The sequence below is a fragment of the Eumetopias jubatus genome, unplaced genomic scaffold, assembly GCF_037043125.1.
Source record: "Eumetopias jubatus isolate StellerSeaLion01/CBP00866 unplaced genomic scaffold, mEumJub1_p1.0 scaffold_17, whole genome shotgun sequence".
NCBI classification, from domain to species: domain Eukaryota; kingdom Metazoa; phylum Chordata; class Mammalia; order Carnivora; family Otariidae; genus Eumetopias; species Eumetopias jubatus.
The window spans coordinates 18,298,940-18,313,328 of NW_028274823.1; the positions used below are offsets into that span (position 1 = coordinate 18,298,940).

Sequence of the window (14,389 nt, forward strand, 5' to 3'; positions counted from 1 at the left end):
GAAGTCTACGGGTTAAGTTCCTAGAACCTTTCACAGATCTAGGACCTGCTTCGCCTCGGTGGGCTTTCCCCCTTCCCTGGTGGAACAGCGAAGTGGGGAGAAAACCGCGTCTCCCCTGGGGCTCCTGTGCATTTCTCCTCCAGCACCCGGGAGGGCCATGCAGGGCTTCGGGGGACCTCAGAGCAGCTTCTTGCAAAGCACCCACTGTCCGGGTCCCTTCTCAAGGTGGGTTGGATGGGGCTATCAGGCCAAGGGTTACCTGTTCCGATCCTCTCACTCTCGAGGCTGAATTGGGGCAAAATCTCAGGCAAGAGCCGACAAAGAGATAGAACTAGCAAGAAAAAAGCCATTAAGGGGTGAGCAGTGCATTCCCTCCCCATTTCATCTACTTCAACACGATCACAGGGTTTTACTGAAATATTTAGGAGTCAGCGCGCTGGTGTAGATGATCAGATCAACCTGGCTTGCTGGGTGGCCTGGGGAAGAGGCATGAGGTGTAGGTAGAGAGCTGCTTATACACTTTGGCTAAGATCAACAGTTCCAAAAGCAGCTACCCGAGAGGCTGGTGTAATACTTCCCCGCCATTCGTGTTTCAGAACAAGAAAGAGGTTGGTTGTTTGTTTCCTCCTTTTTAATGGTTTCTCCAATGTGTTCAGCATGTACAGAATTCCGTTATCGGAATAAAAGAATCTTGCTGAGATAGATCCTTTCAGCTGATAGGAAAATTAGCACTGCCTTCCCACCCCTTCACTGTCCTACTTTGCTCGGCCAAAATCCCATACCATCCCTGCGAGGTAAAGGCTACAGCTTTATGTACACAATACTAAATGATTTATCTGGACACATGCAGGCCCTGGCCTGTTTCGCTTAAGTGCGATTTCTCTGGTGGATTTTGCCATTCTGCATTTCCTCTCTAAACCATAACGGTTCTTTTCTGAGTTGGGGGGAAGAAAAACATAAAAATAAAGTGCTGCAGCCAGGTGATCTCGATCTACAGGCACAGGTGGTTAGCATTTTTTATGAAGAGAACAGGTTTGCTTTTCAAGGATTCAAAGCTCCCGATTACATTCAAAAGATAGTACGGACCTTGGAAGTGCCTATGAAGTCTTAAGAAAAACACATTTTGCTTTATGACTAGGGGGAAAATGACCTCAGCTTGGGGCAACTTTAAGCCTGATCATAAATGAACTCATTTTGAACGCAATTCCCGGTTACCTCGGACAGAAAGAAACCAAAGGAAATCACAAAGCACGTCAGAGGTTTGAATACACAGTGAACTCAGGAAGGCTGTGCTAACATTTTTTTTGTAGAAAATCCAAGCCGTCCTTTGTAATACGCTGCAACCCCTTATTCTTTGAAAGGAGGTTAGTGAACATTTTCCATGAAGTTTATTTCTAGTGGATCATCGTATAGGACTCTACCATATTTATAATCACATTTGAAATTTCACACTGATGGACTCATGTTCTTGCTCTTCCTGAAATATTCATGTTCTCTTACATACTGGAATGGATGTGGAGAGAGCCTTGTCAGACCTTTTGCTTGTATGAGGGCTGCTTTTGGCAGTGCAGATATAAAAACCGAAAGGATACCGAGATGCTTACACAGGTCGGGGGAGAGGAGGTCACAATTAAATACCGTGCCAGGGCTCACTTTGCCAGCAAATTCTGGAGACTATGGGATTTGGGGAAGGTAAGGAAATATTTCATGTAGCCAGTAATCAAAGTTGTGAAAAGTGGATCTTGGGCAGGCTCAGCAAAAATATTCTTGGGTGTAAAAAAAAAAAAAATATATATATATATATATATATATGTATATATATATATATGCATAGAAAAACAGAGAAAGTGCTAAGTCAATTTCCTGCACAACTGACATTAAATATCCACCTTTTCAGTGAAAGCACTCAGGTAGGCAGACTATCTTCAGTATGCCTGGGTAGAACAGAGCTGGTTTGCTGGAGCCAGTCACTGGCTCTGGCCCCTGTTTTTCTCTGCATTTTTATCCTTGGACATTACAGAAGGGCAATTTGGTGACAAGAGACGTGTGACAAACAGCACAGCCCATCAGATGCCCCACGGCTGACTCATCATACCCTATCCCAAACCGTGACCCCTGACATGTCCACAGGGCAAGGAAGAATGTCACCAAGGCTATTTTGGTTAGGAGATGAAATCACCAAAAGGCAAATAAACATTCACCTTCCCCTACAAAAAACAAATCTGGGTGAAGACAAGCCTAGAAAAGGAAACCGACCCACATGCAAACAGGAATAGAAAATATTTTTACACCCTTTGCACTTGAGCTGAACAGGGGTGAAAAGAGGGAGGGTCATTCAGGGCCTGTCAGCGCAAAAGAATGATTCATGTGACCATTTTGTCTTAATTACTCAGAACGCGCCGTTGTTGCTGTTTATCAGGGAAGAGCAGATCCATCAGTGTCTTCTGACAGAAAAAGTGATCGCCATCAGGATGGTGACGACCAGGATGATGGCCAAGATGACGATCAGTATGCGGTTCTGGATGATTCTAGGAAAGAGCAGAGGAAAAAAAAAAAAATCACATAGATACACGAAGGGTTTTCTGACAAAGACCATCCAAGACCAAGCTGGCTAATCAAATGATGGCTTCACAGGTGGGGGTAGGGAGCCCAGTGTGGGGCTTGTGTTTGCATGCACGTGGGTGTGTGTATGTGAGTGTGCACGTGCACAGGAGCTTTTGGTTCTAAAACGATCCACGAGGAAATGAGCAACTCCACCGTGACTGTCACACGGCACCCGGAGAAATGCTTACTGCAAAGCGAAAGCAAATCCAATGGCTTTCTGGGCTCGGGGTACCATGTAGTAATCTGTAAGTGATCAAGGGCCCCATGTGAGCTTCTCTTTTTAATTTAAAATTCGAGACAAGCCTCGTTTTTTTTTGCAGTGTTTCCTGGTAAAGTAAAAGACTCCAAGGAAACATATGTCAGTAAGGTACTTACCTGTACAAAAATACCGGGGAAAAAGTAAAAGAGATTTAGGAAGAAAAGGAGAGGATTAAGAAGCAAGTGTCAACCTTGCCGCTCAGGCTGTGAAACCGTCATCTGTCACTGGGGCTCCCTGCTCTGTTACACCAGGAGCAAACGTTGTATTTGCTCCGTAACCGCCCCCCCGCCACACAAAGATGGAAATGAGAAATGACACAAAGTCCCCGAGTGCCTCACGTGCTTGGGTTGGTGGGACCCCACCTCTGGGGGTTCCAGCCCCCTCAGCTCGGGCTCTGCCAAATGCTGCTGGGAAACTGGGAAGTCAGGAGGAGAACCAGACTGGAGACACGTGCTCCGAGATGCCCGCAGAGGGTCTCCCATGAAGTTGCCTCCTCAGGTGTTGGCTCGCTCTGAGCCAAGACGTCGAACCCCGGAATGCCTTGCTGAGACTGTCAAAGGGAACCCAGGTCAAGAGGCCTCGCCCACGCTCCTCCCGCAGGACCAGCCGCACAGCGAGGATCGAGGGGCTGGGGGCCCGGCCGGGTGTCCAGGTGCCTAACGCCACACAGCAAACCCCATCCGCCCATCCTGCAAATACCAAGCAGGAAAAGGTCTGCTGTCTTAGTCTAACAGAGACCTTGCCCTCCTATTTCGTATCTCTGCGAAGAAATCTCTGCAGGGTGTTGGCAGCCTTTTCTAGGTTCTGGATGAGCTTCTTTCTCGGAAGGAAGATGACGTCCTTGTGGCTTCAGCTGGAGTCCTCCTCGCCCACCCCCTTCCTCTCCCAACCTCGATGGATGGATGGAGACGGTCGCATCAGACAAGCGCACTCCCCTGTGGCCCCTTGGAAGGACTAGCTCCCTCTCCTCCTGACAGGTTACAAAATGATCACATTTGCTGATACGTCTTCCGCAAAACTGCTCTAGTGCCTGTGTCCACTTTCCTCGAAGGAGATGAATGATCTGCTCGGTCCTCATTTATCACGTAAGGCTCAACTAAGATCTGTCTCCTTTATTTCCTCCCTTCCCCACTAGAAAGGCTGCGCCCTGACATTAATTCTTCTGCAATGACAGCTAATTCAGACTTAACAGGCCATATTTACTCAGGAGGCAGGGAGATTCTCAGTCCCCAAAATAAATAAATAAAAACAGGACTTCATGGCTTGTTAAAGTGAGGCTAATTATGAACACTGATCCGTGCTACTTGGTGGCTGGATTTAAAACCCAAATTGATTTTCCCCCTTTTCTCTGGAAGGGGCATAAGTCTTCAGAACAGACTCGACACATCCCGTTTGCCCAAGTCACTGTCACAATCTCTATTTACCACAGCCGTCCGCGTCAGACTTGCAAAGGAAATCAGCAAAATTGAAACTCAGCAGTGAAACAGATTAAAAGCATGAAAACTCTTTAAAATTCTGCCTTAAGTAATATACGGTAGTGTGTCTCTTGGTTGACAACCATTTTATTTGTGGGTTGAGGGCCCCAAGGCATCCATGATGCTAATTTATAAAGGATTAACTGCGGGTGTTACTTGTTTAATCTGAAGCATGGTTAGAAAAATGAATACACAGGAATCCCTAAGTCCTCAGCTCTTCTCTGGCCTTCCTAATTGGGCTTCTCGCATCGCAAGGCAAAGAGGGGTTGTGCTTCACCCACGATCATTCTTAACAGCTCCTATCCGTCATTCACTCAGCACATCACCGATCCCAGGACAGCCTGACCTCTCCGCTGGCTCACAGACATTCAGGAAGACCAAAGAGTCCATTCCCTCCTTGGTGCGTCCAGAGCCTAGAGTGTTCTTCCCCTTTGCAGCCCCAGCACGTAGAACACAAGGCACAATTGCTGACACACACTACTCGAGAGAGACCCACCCACAGGAGGATAATGAAAGAATGCGGCTCCTGTCATTCTAATCGTTCCATTCCAGGGTGAATGGAGAAGACTTCTGTGTAAACCCAATTTGCAGGAAAATCTCAGGGAGCCTGTGTAGGTAAGGCTGAAGTTAAAAGTTGAAGTGAACCCCCCAAAGATGAAACTTCATGCCATATGCCTTCTCAAAGCACTACTGGGTCTTCTCTCTGAAGGCAAGAGGAGGAACGGTCCTCATGGAAACGGGGCACGCGGTGGAGTAGGTCGGCAGGAGAGGGCACTTGCTTTCGAAGCAAGGATGGGCAGATATTTAGGACAGAGGGTACGGAGTGGGGGGAAAGAGAATTGGAGCAGACAGAGTTGGATGACTCAGCCCAGCACCCCAGCTTTGCACCTCAAAGATGTTGGGTTGATATGGTGCCTCTAAGGACCAGAAAAGGGAGCTGCTGTGGCCCTTGAATGGATAGGAGCAGGGGACAAAAAGCCTGGCACTGGCGGGCCCCATCGGCGAGGGAGCCTGGAGGATAGTCACAGCCAGGGGCTGCCAGCAGGTATCGCGGTAGGGAGAGCAGAAAGGAATGCAGAGTCCACCGGGCATCAGAAAAACAAGCCAGGAGAGGGGTTCCCAGCGAGTGAGCCAGAGAAGGAACTTTGGGAAACCCAAAGTAACTTCTTTCTAACTTTGGGCAGAGGGGGCTTTAGTTCAACTAGGTCTGCAGCAAGCTGTCTTAATCTCCCTTTTGAAAATGCAAAGTGTGTTTACTCAGTAAATAATTTAAGAAAGAATATACACTTGAAAGAAGACATCCATTGAAACAGCCAGGCTAAATTGCCTCCGGGCAAAAGCTTGTGCATTTGCATGCTGCATTCTATTAAGTGAGCACACTGTGGCTTTAAAAGAATGCAGAGCCAAATTAAAAGGAATGTGGGCCCGAAACATCAAGGATTCTCCAAGTTTACATTATGAATCACAGTGCTGTTGATACAAGATGAATTAACCATTTACTTTGAGGCTGAACTCATAAAGTACTATTGAAAATACTGATCCCCGCGTGGAACCCTGGGAGCGGCTAATCTTTCCATTGCCAGTCTCCTCCCCCTCTGGAAACAAGCTCCTGCGTGTGGCGGGGGAATCGGAGGAGACTGGTTCCAGTGGAGCAGGCAGGCAGGGCACCTGCTGGAGAAGCCCAGGAATTCGCGGGAGGCGTCCCCAGCATCCGCCAGCACTGGGTTCTCCTTGACTTCTAGGCACAGATAGCTCTCACCTGTCCCTTGATGTGAGGCGTGGCCACGTGACTTGCGTTAGTGAAATGTGAGCAGGGGCCCTGGCTGCCACTTCCGTTCCAGGTGGAGGAATTTGACTTCCAGTGTTGGCCTCCCCGGCTGGCTCTTCTCTTGCTGGTCCCATTCAGGAGGCTGTTATGTCCCAGGAGTGCAGTCACGAGACAGGGGAGACTGCTTCTGCCTGGATCCCTGCATCATCACATGGAGGGAGCATCGGTGCCCTGGAGACTCCCCTGGACTCACAGCCGACTTGTAGTAAGGCAATGAAATATGGCTTCATGAGATGAGATGAAGGCATGTGACTTCAGCCAGTCCAGCAGAGTGACTCTCAGAAGCTTTGCTTCAAATGCTGGGTCATCCGGATTGTCTGGTGTGTGGGTGTTAGTCCTGGATCTGCTGCAGCCATTTTGTTTCCATAAGGGAAGCCAGCCTAAGGAAGAAGCTGACCCGTGGAGGACAGCGCAGTCAAAAGAGTGGCAGAGAAATGGAACCCTGGTCCTGAAAACATGGTGAAACTCTACATCAAACCACCCTTCCTCTGGACTCAAGAGTTATATGAGAAGATAAATTAACTTAATTTTTCGAGTCAGTTTGAGTCAGGTCTTCTGTTAGTTGAGACCTAAAAGCATTTTTATGTTGATTTGCCCTAATTCCAAAACCAAGTCCTCGATCTACAGCATATTCTCTGCATGACTTCCACAGAGAATTTCCTGCCTGTGCCCTTCTCCCATTCGTACTTCCCTGTGCATCCCTTACCGCACAGTTCTTTAATGATTTTCTGTTTCTGTGCAGGATTCTCCAGTAAAAAGTAGACCTTCTAGGGTCTGACTCTCCTTTGTCTTTTGTATTCCTAGTGTCTCAAACAGAGCTTGGCATGGATGTTCTCAAAAAAAATGCTTGCTGAATGCACGAACAAGAGACTCTAGCTCCATATGCTCCCCTGAAGGTTCATGTAGTATGTTTCCTGCTTTCTAAGGGCTGCTTGTAGACAAGCACGGCTCTAGGAGTTAGCTATCAGCCACCCTCCCATTAAGGATGCCAGCAGTGTCCAGAAGCTTTTACAAGCCTGCATTCATTAGCTGGAGAGTGCGCGACACTCCATAGGTTCAGCGCCCCGTCCTACACACGCTTTCCTGCCTGGCGAAGCAGGCCTGAATAATGATGCCCCACCTCTGGGGTCTGACAGAACAGTAACAACTGGCAGAACAATTAGCAATCATGAGAGCATGGGGTAAACTGTGCAAGGGAGTGTATACCCATGTTTCTCTGGGAAGTTCCCCAAAACAAGGGCCAAGGGAAAGGCTCTCCAAGTTCTCTGTCAACTTCAATGTTAGTATTCACCAGAAAGAAATGAAAACAGGAATAGGGGAAATGGTTCATTGTCATCAGCCTCTAACACTAACTTTAGTTGGAAGCATTATTTCCAAGCCTGATACATGGTTGCCTCTGAGCGAGAGTTGTATGGCTGTTATGCCCCCTGATAATGCCCATCTGGGGTCTTCTGTGTCCTGCACCTTTGGGAAGAATCCTCAGCCTCACCCCAGGAGTCAGGTAGGGCTGACCCCCTTCCCTGATTCCACAGGAAGACATAGCACCCAGGCAGGCTCAGCTAATGACAGCTTCCTATCCCTTGCACAAGTGTTTGTTAAGGAAGTGGCATGCCACCCAAGCAAGAGAGAGGAACTCCAGGGACTTTTTTTCCTGGAAAATCAAGAAAGAGGTCCTCTCTTTACTGGGATTGACTGTAGGGACAATGGAAGCCTAGAACAGCTACAGGGCATTCTTCTCACCATGCAGGACGGGAACCTGCCTGAAGGACACCAACACAGAGGAACACAGAGTCCAGAGATGAAGAAGAAAAGAGATGGATTCCTAAAAGCATTCTTTGGACCCTTGGATCCTGCTATGTGCCTGAAACCTGAAGAGTCACATTTAAACTTCCCAGTTAGAGGAGCCAAACATTCCCTTTGGATTTGAGCAAGTTTGGTTGAGGCTTCTTTCACTGTCAACCATACTGACTGTACTGAGGTGAATGGTGTCCCTTCCAACCCCACCCCATTCAGGTCCACCTGGAACCTCGGGATGGGACTTTGTTTGGAAGCAGGGTCTCTGCAGATGTAATCTGTCAAGGATCTGGAGATAAAATCATCTTGAGGTACAGTGGGGCCTAGATCCAATGACTGGTGTCCTTATAAGAAGACAAGACACAGAAAGACATGGGGGGAAAAGACCATGTGAGACTGGTAGCAGAGACTAGAGATGTAGCTAGAGCCAAGGAATGCCTGGGGCCACAGAATCTGGGAAAGGTAAGGAAGGTTGCATCTCTAGAGCCCTTGGAAGGAACATGGCCCTGCTGACTCCTTGATCTCAGACTTCAAGCCCCCAGAACCGGGAAAGAATACATTTGTTGTTTTAGCCACTCAGTTGGTGGTACTTTGTTATGGCAATGCCAGGACCCAAATACATGGAATTCTTGGATCCAGGACGGGCTATGGACCTGGTCATCTTGTGTTGGCCTTTATGATGACTGTTCTCGATCCACTGTCCCCTGGCTGCCGGACGTATTTACTTAGGAACTGTACAAAGTCTTCCTCTGAGGACAGGGCCGTCCCAGCCTTGTTCCCTGGAAGCTCTGAACATAGCCATGGGGCTCATAATCTTCTGGAGCTGTTGGTTCTTTCATTTCAGAATGAGAATTTCCACTCAGGCACCGAGCAGGCACTGCCCAAAGCCACACGAGAGGCAGACCCGAGGGGACACGTCTCAGAGGACTCCTACCTCTGGGAAAAGACATTTAAAATAGGAGGACAAGCCAGATGTCACCTCTGGGTCAACTTACTAAGCCATCATCCACCATTCGTCGTCCACATTTACTGACCAAAGTTTAGGAGAAGTGGGTTGTCTGTGAGCCCTGAGGGCACAAGGCACAAGGAAGGATATGTTTTGATGGAGAGGTTTGGTGGAGAAATGAGCACACTCCGGCAAGGAACCCAGGAGATTGGAATGGGGGTCTGAACCCTAGCACACCTAGGTTAGGTCCTGAGTGAGGGTCAGATAGTTTGACCCCACTTCCAAATTTCTACTTAGTCCAACAGCAATCAGCAAATGCTCTCTGTAAAGGACCAGAGAGTAGATGTGTTAGTTTTCTAGAGCTGCCATCACAAAGGCCCACAGACTGGGGGCTTACATAACAGAAATGGACTGTCTCACAGTTCTGGAGGCTCGAAGTTGGAGATCAAGGTGTTGGCAGGTTGGTTTGTCCTCAGGCTGTGAGGGAACACGGGTTCCACCCCTCTCCCTGGCTTCCGTGTGGACAATATTTGAGGTTCCTTGGCTTGTAGACACATCACCCTGATCTCTGCCTCCATCTTCACATGGCCCTCTCCCTGGGTATGGGTCTGTGCCCAAATGTCCTCTTTCCATAAGGACACTAGTCATCCTGCATTTGGGGATCACCCTGCTCTGGTACGCCTCATCTTAATTAGTAACATCAGCAAGGACCCCATTTCCAAACAAGGTCACATTCTGCGCTATTGGAGGGGTTAGGACTTCATCATATGAATGTGGGGGGTGGCCAGGGGGTCAGGGGAGAACATGGTTCAAGTCACGACAGTACTGGTTTCAGCTTTGTGGGCTGTATGGTCTCTGTTGCAACTCCTGGCTTTGCCCTTCATAGCGACAGGGCAGCCGGAGACCTCGCGGGTGGGCAAGCATAGCTGTGTTCAAAGAAAACTTCCCAGTCAGAAACTAGAAATTTGAATTTCATTTAGTTTCCGTATGTTAACAGAATTATTTTGATTTTTTTCCCATCATGTAAAAATGTAAGGTGATCTTGATCCCGCGGGTCAGACAAAAAACAGGCAGCGGGCTAGACTTGGCCTTCCATCCCCGGTTTGCTCACTCCTGGTCTGAAAGCTGAAAGCTAGGTGAGGCCGGCCCTGGTCTGCTGGAGAACAGAATGGTCCCTGCGCCGTGCACAGACGGGTTCTGCTGAGGAAAAAAGGAAACACAGAGTCCCTGCCCGGTGGGAGCTGAGGGTGTCACAGTGAGCAATCAATTACAGAAGCCTGACAGGAAAGGCCGTTACCAGAGCAATGCCGGCGCGTGACAATTTGCTGTGTGCCCACTGCCCTGGACTGGCCAGGGAAGGCCGCCAGCAAGGACCTGTCAGGGTGCACGCATAAGGCCGAAGGGTTCTGATCAGCGATCTGCAGCTACCGTGCACTCTCTGTTCCAAAGCTGTACAGCAAGTTTCAGGCTGGGCGCCACGGCCACTACCATTCTTAAACATGGACTTGACCGTGGCAAGGGGCCTGGAGAGTGGCTTGGCTGGCCATGGGGCTTTCAGATAGAATCAAAGGGTTTCTGAAGGACTTGAAAGGAATGAAGTCATGATGCTCCAGAAAGGCCTCATCTACTTAGTCCCTGGTGGGTCTGCCGCCCGCTAGAGCGGACAGCAGGCTCCACCGCCTGGGAGGGCCAGGGACCTGCCCAAGGCTGGCCATCTGGGGGGCCAGCCGGGCCTTCAGACCCCCAGGCTCATTCTTGTTTCGTGGTAATGTTCAGGCTCATCCAAGTGGCCAGTGTCACCGTGGTGACGGTGCGAGATGGCCACTCACAGACAGGTTGCTGCGAAGGGGATCCGTTGGACAAAATCAGAGAACACACCACAGCGCACAGGCCACGGAGAACAGTGGTTCCCGCGCTCTGGGCTGAGGCTGCCTCGAGAAGAGCAGCTTGGAAGCTTCTTTGTCCCTGAACACAAGATGACTCAATTTAAAGGACTCGCTGTTTCTCCAACATCGTGTCCCTTTGACTGCTTCAGCGCCCAAATGTCCTTCGTTTTATGGCGTGATGGTGATGGTAGGTGGCAGGTTTTTTCCCCGGTGACCTTATTTGGACATTGGCGATATACCCTCTCTCCTTGGAAATTATTCTCTCTGACTTGGCAAAACAAAAAGTGGACAATCCTCTGTCCGGGATTTAAAAAGAAAAAGTCCCAATCGGAGAAATGTGAAAGTTTCCGTACCTGACAGCTAGACAATCCCACCCAGCTGGCGATTCCTCCTCAGGCCTTGACAGGACAGCGTCCCTGGTGCTCGTGGCAGCAGCCTCGTCAAGGACGGACACAGACATGGCCATGCCACGCCACTGGGCACATACTCCGGGCCAGGTGCTCTTCTGGCATCTTCTACACTTTGTTGGACCTTCACAGCAATCCTGTGAGGTGGAGACCGTTCTCATCCCCACTTTCACCAAGACCTCAAATCCCCCTCCAAGCTTGTCTTCTACCCCTGCGGGACACCCCAATAACACAGTGGTTATTTATGTAACTGGTGTGTCTTACGTTCCCTACCAGATTCTTCTTGGTTGTTTGAAGGGCGAGTCTTTGACATCTTCATCTTTATATTCTTCTCCACAGACACAGTAATTGGGTATGCAGGTTAATTTTGTTGAAAGTATGGAACATTAATTAACCAAAGTCAACTCTTTTCTTAGTGCCTGGTGTAAACGCACAGGAAATTACTGAGATAATGTTCATTTTTATTCAGTAGCATATTTGTCAACTTTCTTCAGTCTGTTGTCCTCTCTGCCTCTCTGTTCTAGGTAAAGGCATGATCACTGGATCCCTCACTGGATTCCGGGACAAAGTGAATGGCCCTTGTCCTCTGGGGACTGCTCACCCAAGACTGCCCCTCGCCCAGTGACCTGGGACCACATGATTTTTTGTTATGTTTACATCACCTATCATACAAATGAGGGAATATGCTATAAGAAGATGCCAGGTCTGTGGAAGATTTAATTTAATGCATCTGTTGGAATAGAGTACCTGACAGAAAAGAAAATCAGGCGGGAGAATTAGCTAGACTCATGGTGTGATTCTGGGAAAGGACTAAAGGTCTCTTCATCCACGAAATGTAGTAAAGGAATCTCTCCCAAGTATTGTCTGCATGGGGTGTGGGTAGCGATATACTTCCAGTCTTAAAAAGGCAAGGTGACTTTTTGTGGTCTTGGATGCTTATTGCATGTGTGATGTCGTTTAATCTCACAATGATCCTGATTTATGAGAACCCAGATTTGGTGGCTCAGGCCCACTGGGGGAGAAGGCCAGGCCCACTCCAGATGTGGCCCCGGTAAAGTTCTCAGCACAAGGCAGACTATCATGGTGTCAGGCCGGAAAGGCATCCCCTTCCCAACCCCCAGTTTTAGGTGCTGAACCCCCACCCCCTCCCCACTCCTGCTGGGTGCCCTGAGGTCCCCTATTCCTGCTGGGTCCTGCCCCTGTATTGTGAGGCAGCCTCGCCGCCCTGTTCACCTGGCCCCCCGCCACTTCCTCCTGGCTGAGGGCCCCTCACTCTTTTATCCTCCAGGGCAGCCGTGAACTACGTTTGGGCAGAAGCTGAGCAGCTCCCTTCACTTCTGGAGCCAAACTGCCCAGATTTGGGTCCAGGATCTGCCACACACCAGCTGTGCAGGTTGCTTCCTTATTTCTCTGAGATTAAGTCCACTTGACTGCTTTAGTGTGAAAACGTTCTTATTTTATGATGTGATGGTGATAGTAGATGGCAGTGTTTTTTTCCAATGTCCTTACTTGGACATCGGAAATGTTCTCTCTCTTACTTGGCAAAACAGAAAGTGGACAACCTCCTTCCGTCCTCTATTGAAAAAGAAAAACAAAAGTGCCAATACAAGGAATCTGAAAGTTCCAAAGAACCAATGCGTCAGTTTCCACATTAGAAGAAAGTGGGGCTAATAATAGCAGTACCTCAATGAATTACATTAATAAAGAAATGAGTTAATTCAACATGAGGTGCTTTAGGTCAGTGCTTGGTCATGGTAACTGCTCCGTAAAGAGCTCTAAGAATTATTATTATTCCACTTCTATTATCACTCACAGATGTCCCCACAATGGGCCCTGAAACTCTTTCTTGTTTGGCTGCTCCCCCTTCCCCCTGCAGTGTTCGACAGCTCCCCCCCCCCTCCCATGTCAGGTGTCTTGGCCTGGAAAGCCTGCAGATTTCTCTCTGATTCCTGCGGGGCACATCCTGGCGCTGACCCTGATTAGCTTGCCTTGTGGGGTCCAGGCTGAGCCCCTCTCCTGGAAGCCCCATCTTCAGCAGCTACTAAGCTACTCAGGAAGGTGGAGGCTGCCCTTGCCAGCTCTGTTGGTTTCCCTGGGAACACCCTGGGAAGGAACAAGCCAAGATGCCTCTTCTGAGCCACGGCTGGTTGATGTGAGACTGGTGGAGACACAGTTGCCTTGGCTTTAGTGATGGGCTCTAGCATTCCTTCCCTGCAAGATATGACGTCAGATACTTATCTCCTAATTGTTACGGATTCACACCTTTTTCCTTTCCTGGTGTCAGGAGGAAGAAACATTTTGGCAAAAGTTTATCAGCCACCTGCATCTCTGTCAACTCTTGAGGGATGTGGTTACACTTTCTAGATTATAACACCAGAACTTCTCTGTCTTGTCCAGATTCGGCTGTGCGGCAAGCTGAACGGGCCGTCTTCAACCGCAGCCCCACTGTGCCAGGCCCGGCCTTGCTTCTCTTTAGATCCTCTTCTTGTCCCTTGACTGCTTTTCTCTGCCTCACAGAGAGGCTGACTCCTGCGGCCAGCTTCCCGCTGCATTCAGCCGGTGGGAGGCACTGGGAGGACCCCAGGGGTGGGCGGGGAGGGGAAGAGAAGCCAGGGTATTCTTCCCTTTCTTCCTTTGTCTTCTCAGCAGCTCCATCTCCACTGTGGCGCCAGACAGGCCTCCATGCTTCTAGCTTCCATCAGGTGACCCCAGTCCTGGGCCCATCTGCAGCCTGTTCTGCCCACGGGTCCCTCCATTCCGGGGACCTGCTGCCAGTGCTAATCCCTGGGCTACTCTGTTTTCCTGGCGGGAGAGTACATGACGCCCCCCCAGCAGAGTGTGCGCCGTCTGCTCGAACTTACACGTCCTTCACCATCTTTTCCCTTAAACTCACCTTACATACCCCAAAGTGGTACTAACCACTTTGGAGCAGGTGAACTCCAGGTTAAGAAGGCCTCCTCTGCAGGCTTATTAATGATAAGCAGGATGGCTGACTCATAGTTTTTTCGGGGTGGGGGGCGCTGGGGTGACAGGCAGATGGCAGGATCCCAAGGTTTGTGCCGGGGGAAGCCACGTCACTGCTGGCCTGAAAACACGCGTTGTCTCTAACTAAGCAAGGAAGTCCTGTGGGGAGGTGGGGGGGGGGGTAGCCAGTCGAGGCTGTGGGCACCGGGAGTGGGAACTGGGAGAA

At 49.4% G+C, this 14,389-nt stretch overlaps 1 protein-coding gene across 4 annotated transcripts in view; it reads right to left on the bottom strand.

Annotated features, from left to right (window-relative positions):
- The window catches only part of VTI1A (vesicle transport through interaction with t-SNAREs 1A), a 363,997-nt gene that overhangs the window by 18,087 nt on the left and 331,521 nt on the right, over positions 1-14,389 (bottom strand). Inside the window, exon 8 of one of the 4 annotated variants that reach the window (XM_028092022.2) lies at positions 1,374-2,528. The exons of 1 other annotated variant lie outside the window; for it this stretch is intronic. In XM_028092022.2, coding sequence (XP_027947823.1) covers positions 2,435-2,528 — 94 coding nt within the window. In that variant the 3' untranslated portion in view covers positions 1,374-2,434. Of the gene's footprint in view, positions 1-1,373; positions 2,529-14,389 lie in introns of those variants that run through there. 2 more of the 4 variants (XM_028092027.2, XR_015767142.1) reach the window with 2 other exon arrangements.